This window comes from Hyalella azteca, unplaced genomic scaffold (genome assembly GCF_000764305.2).
Source record: "Hyalella azteca isolate HAZT.00-mixed unplaced genomic scaffold, Hazt_2.0.2 contig1668, whole genome shotgun sequence".
Classification (NCBI taxonomy): Eukaryota; Metazoa; Arthropoda; class Malacostraca; order Amphipoda; family Hyalellidae; genus Hyalella; species Hyalella azteca.
In genome coordinates this window covers 1-5,038 of record NW_025931972.1, presented here as the reverse complement: position 1 = coordinate 5,038, position 5,038 = coordinate 1, and the positions used below count along the sequence as shown (strand labels likewise).

The window sequence follows — 5,038 nt, the reverse complement described above, 5'->3', positions numbered from 1 at the left end:
TCCATCTGATCCTGCTGCTGCTCGAACTGGTGAGGTCTACTGTTGGGAATTGCACTGTCTAATAGCCATAAACTGCTATTATTACTTCTATTAACCATTTACTGCTATTATCACGAACTTAGGGTATTTCCTCAATTTTCTTTTCTGAATTCTTAAAAATTTACACTGAAGAAAGCTTAATTACTTCGAAGTTTGTAACAATTAATTTTATTACTACGAGATTGAGGTACCATTTTTATAATTTTCTATCTTTTTTTGGAGAATAATTACTCATAAAAAATCCTTCTGACGCTGGTTTGAATACAATTATTAAGTATTAAAAACTTATGTGGCTTATAACTTATTTTGAAATGTTCTACCCAATTGCGAATAAAACCAGGGTCGTCATATCAGGTATAAAGTGTAACAGTGTCGAGTCGACATGGTTCGATAATAATATGAATTTCTTCTTAGCTCTAGCTGCTATGTCTGTCCCTACGCTGAGAAAAAAAACATTTTAAGCTGATGAAAAAAAAAACATTTTATGCTGAAAAAAAACATTTTACTCTAAAAAAAACACATTTTACCCTGAAAAAAAAAATATATTTTACGCTGAACGTAACCACCCTTCAAAAAGGCGCACGTCTGTCCCTACGCTGAAGAAGAAACAACATTTTACGCTTGAAAAAAAAAAAACATTTTACGGCGAAAAAACAACATTTTACGCCGAAAAAACAACATTTTACGCCGAAAAAACAACATTTTATGGTGAAAAAACATTTTATGGTGAAAAAAAAACATTTTATGCTAAACTTAACCTTACTTGGAACAGGCGCGGGTGTACGCGACAATTGCGGCAAGTTTGCCTGTGACTTCAGCGGCGCTTTGCCTCGCCTCCGCATCACGGCGCTCGAGGCCCACACCTCCAAGACTGGCCAGCCTCTCTGGATGCCCTCAAGGAACCGCATCGTTACATGGTCAGTCTGAGTCNATTTGCGTGATATTTACTACCTTATAATCTTGGGTGTAACTCTGACATTTGCGTGATATTTACTACCTTATAATCATGGGTGTAACTCTGACATTTGCGTGATATTTACTACCTTATAATCTTGGGTGTAACTCTGATATTTGCGGGATATTTACTAGTATTTTTCGACTAGTAAACTTGCAAATCAGAATCACTTATTTGTACCAATCTTGGGAGAAACTCTGACATTTGTGTGATATTTACTAGTGTTTTTAAACTATTAAACGTTCATATCAGAATCAGTTATTTGCACTATGCACTTAAGACCCTTTCGAATTTCCTTCCTAAATATAGATTGACATAGTTATTTAATAAATACGGTGATAAGTATTATTTATTAAGTTTATCCGTGAAATCTATACCGGTACGTCAATGAAACGCTTGCATCAACTGTGTTCTACAGAAGTGATATACTGTATGCCTTGATGCTCCAGAGAACTAAACATGTTGCTAATCATTAATGTCACAATTGCAATGAATACATTTATGTGGAACCTTAATGATTAAAAGTCTTATAGTTATTTTGACTAATAACTTGACTAATAATTTGAAGGCGTTGAAGAATAATTATGATTGAATATATCTTTATGCTCCAGATAACTAAACATGTTGCCAATCATTGTCACAATTGCAATGAATACATTTATATGTAACCGTAATTATTAAAAGTCTTATAGCGATTTGACTAACATATCTATAAAAGTGAATAATCATGCCTGAAAGTGTATGTATTTTTGTTAAGGTGGCGAGGGCAGCAGCGTGGAGCTAGGCAGTCCCATCTCGTGCATAGCGACTCCAGACTCCGGGTTCCTTGACTGGTGCCTGGTGGGGGGCGTGAACGGCTCCGTGACGCTCCTGGGGCTCGAGAACCATGCCCTCCAGCCTGTCACTTCCACCCTCGTACATGCTGCTAGGCAGGATGGTCAGTCGACACTTCTATTCTAGGCGGTTTCCAATTTTTTAAGGCAATTTTCAATTTTTTTCTAGGCAATTTTCTTTTTTATTTTATATTCAATTTTCAATTTTTTCGTAGGCAATTTTTGTGCAAGATCAAAGAGTGCAATTTTTGTGCACAAATCTCGACTTCATAAGGCGAATTTTTCATGCAAAGAAAGAGTCTAGGCTCAATTTTTCTCGCTCTTATTGGGCTTTAGTTTCTACTAATTTTCATCATCCTCGAGAAACTTTACGAATATGTTTATTGTTTAAAAAATTATAAACTGAAAGTTTAATTCATTAGTTATTACTGTAATTTTATGCTTCGGGGTAAAAAATTATAAACTGAAAAGTTAATTAGTTATTACTCATTACTTTAATTTTATGCTTCAGAAGTATAATTAAAGATATTAAGAGCGTAAAAATATAATGCTATACGATGAGTGTGATTGCAGTGGCTGTGAGCGGGCTGGCGTGGGCGGAGGTGGAAGGCAGCGCTGCGGTTGGTTACTCAGACGGCGCAGTCAGGATATGTTCTGTCCATTCACCATCTGCACTCACCATCCACATTCACCAGGTGAGACATATTATTCACTTCATTCACCATCTGCACTCATCATCCACATTCACCAGGTGAGACATGTTATTCGCTTCATTCACCATCTGCACTCACCATCCACATTCACCAGATTAGTCATATTATTCAGTTCATTCACCATCTGCACTCACCATCCACATTCACCAGGTGAGACATGTTATTCGCTTCATTCACCATCTGCACTCACCATACACATTCACCAGGTGAGACATGTTATTCACTTCATTCACCATCTGCACTCACCATCCACATTCACCAGGTGAGCCATAATATTCACTTCATCCATTCACCATCTGCACTTACCATCCACATTCACCAGGTGAGCCATAATATTCACTTCATCCATTCACCATCTGCACTTACCATCCACATTCACCAGGTGAGCCATAATATTCACTTCATTCACCATCTGCACTCACCATCCACATTCACCAGGTGAGCCATATTATTCACTTCATTCACCATCTGCACTCACCATCCACATTCACCAGGTGAGACATAATATTCACTTCATCCATTCACCATCCGCATTCACCATCCACATTTATCAAATGAGCCATATTATTGCTATAATTATTATGTACAGCACATAGAGCCATCGTCTGTTACTAATGTTGCATTCCTTGCACGACTAACATTGTGATGTAGAACTGATGTGCTGTTGAGTGTTGACCCTCTTAAATAATATTACTTCTCGTCAGCCTCTCTAGTAACAGATCTCTGTTGACATCGCCCCAATAATACCTATTTCTAATGCACCGTTAACAGGGCGCCGTGGAGCTGCTGTGCTGGAGCCCAACAGGAGGGCTCCTGTTCTCTGGAGGTCCTCGGTGTGCCAGCGCGCGCGTGTGGCGCCTACAGGAGCAGCAGCGCCTCGGCGACGAGGCTGCAGCAGCGCCTTCCTCCCCTGCAGAGATGCAGCGCGCCTGGAGCCCTGTACACAACCTGGGTCTTGACGCTGCGCCTGTCACGGCTGCTGCCTGGTCCGGCATTGTTTGTGAGTAAATAATATTACTTTCTGTATACATTTATCCCTATCAATGCTATACCCTCCACCTTACGGGTACATTAACAGCCATCAATGCTCTACCTCCCACCTTACGGATCCTCTTGAAAAAACTGCGGTAGTGATTGAAAAACTTATCATTAGAAGGAAGAAGAGTATCAATATGCGATACCCGTCGCACCGACAATTGTGACGGGCATGACAGCCCAGACTTACTTCTCCTGGATGCAGCTGCCGGTGGGGATCCTTGCCGCTGTTGGGGAGTATAGGGTCGGTGCTCCCATCAGCGCTACGTTGAAGCATCAAGAGACAGCAGTGCCTAAAGAAATGAGAAAATTTGAGCAGAAAAGACATTTTAATGCTTCTGTAAATAGGGACGAATGGCCTTTATTCAAGTATAGTTAACGAGTACAAAATATAACAAATAAAATACCGTCATAGTACCCAAGAAATCAGTCTCACGAGCTCCAAATTAGAATCTACAAATTTTAATGAAATATAGGGACTGTGATCATATTTAGTTTAGACAAATATTGGCAAGGACACTACACCCTAGTGCAGTGTATTTTCCCATGGATACTGCATAGCGTTTGGAAATGCATGGACACTTCACCATAGTCGCCACGCCACCCATCATAACTGCCGTCTGGAGTCCACTCATTGTCGCGTTGAAGAGTCAAGACCAGCGGTCTAGATCCCCTGCAGCAGGTTATAAGAAGACGGGAGGGAAGACTAAGTAGAGAAGGGGCATCTTCGCGGCGTACGAAGTAGAGTCGAAGTAATGTTAGGTGCAGTGTATATAAATTTGAAAGAATTTTTCTTGCATTAGAGTTACATTTAAATTAAATTGGAGCCGTGATAAATATTTGAATAATTTATGCAAATACTGAAATGAAACTGGGCTTAAATTTAAATCCTTAACAGATACATTAATGGCCCTCAATGCTAGATACTTCACCCCACGGATACACTATTTACCCCGTCGTCAATTATATTCGTACTTAAAGGCTTGGAGAAGAGAGTTACCGTCATGCAGTCGTTCTATCAAACCTCGCTTAAGTACACTCAACGACCAATTTCTCGTCTGTGATTTGTGGGATTAGCTTGAAAAGCCGTCATTGATTGGCTGACGGAGTTGCGAAGTCGTAATCTTTTTTTACATTACGACGTTCTGCCTTGAATGATTCGTCACTGCATGTTGCGCTAAATATTCACTGCTTGCCTCTGATCTGGAACACGCAAACACGCAACTGACTGTTTTAATATTATTGTGCCAAACCGCCCGGCCGGTCTGTACCCTGCCCTTAAAGAAAACACAGTAATTATTTGTGTAGAGGCATCAATTATTCATGTAGAGGCATTAATTATTCGTCTAAAGGCATTAATTATTCGTGTACAGGTAACGAGGGAGGAGTGCTGCGACACATGCGGCATTAATTATTCGTGTAGAGGCATTAATTATTCGTGTCGAGGCATTAATTATTCGTGT

General features: G+C 40.0%; 1 protein-coding gene across 1 annotated transcript; it reads left to right on the top strand.

Moving 5' to 3' along the window:
* Positions 1-1,045: 1,045 nt before the first annotated feature.
* LOC125178829 lies at positions 1,046-3,540 on the top strand (the record flags this gene model as incomplete). Its single annotated transcript, XM_047883514.1, has 4 exons — positions 1,046-1,049; positions 1,752-1,931; positions 2,401-2,522; positions 3,312-3,540. Coding segments are annotated over exons 1-4 (535 nt in total), but the record flags the coding sequence as incomplete, so codon positions are not given.
* Between the last annotated feature and the right edge of the window lie 1,498 nt (positions 3,541-5,038).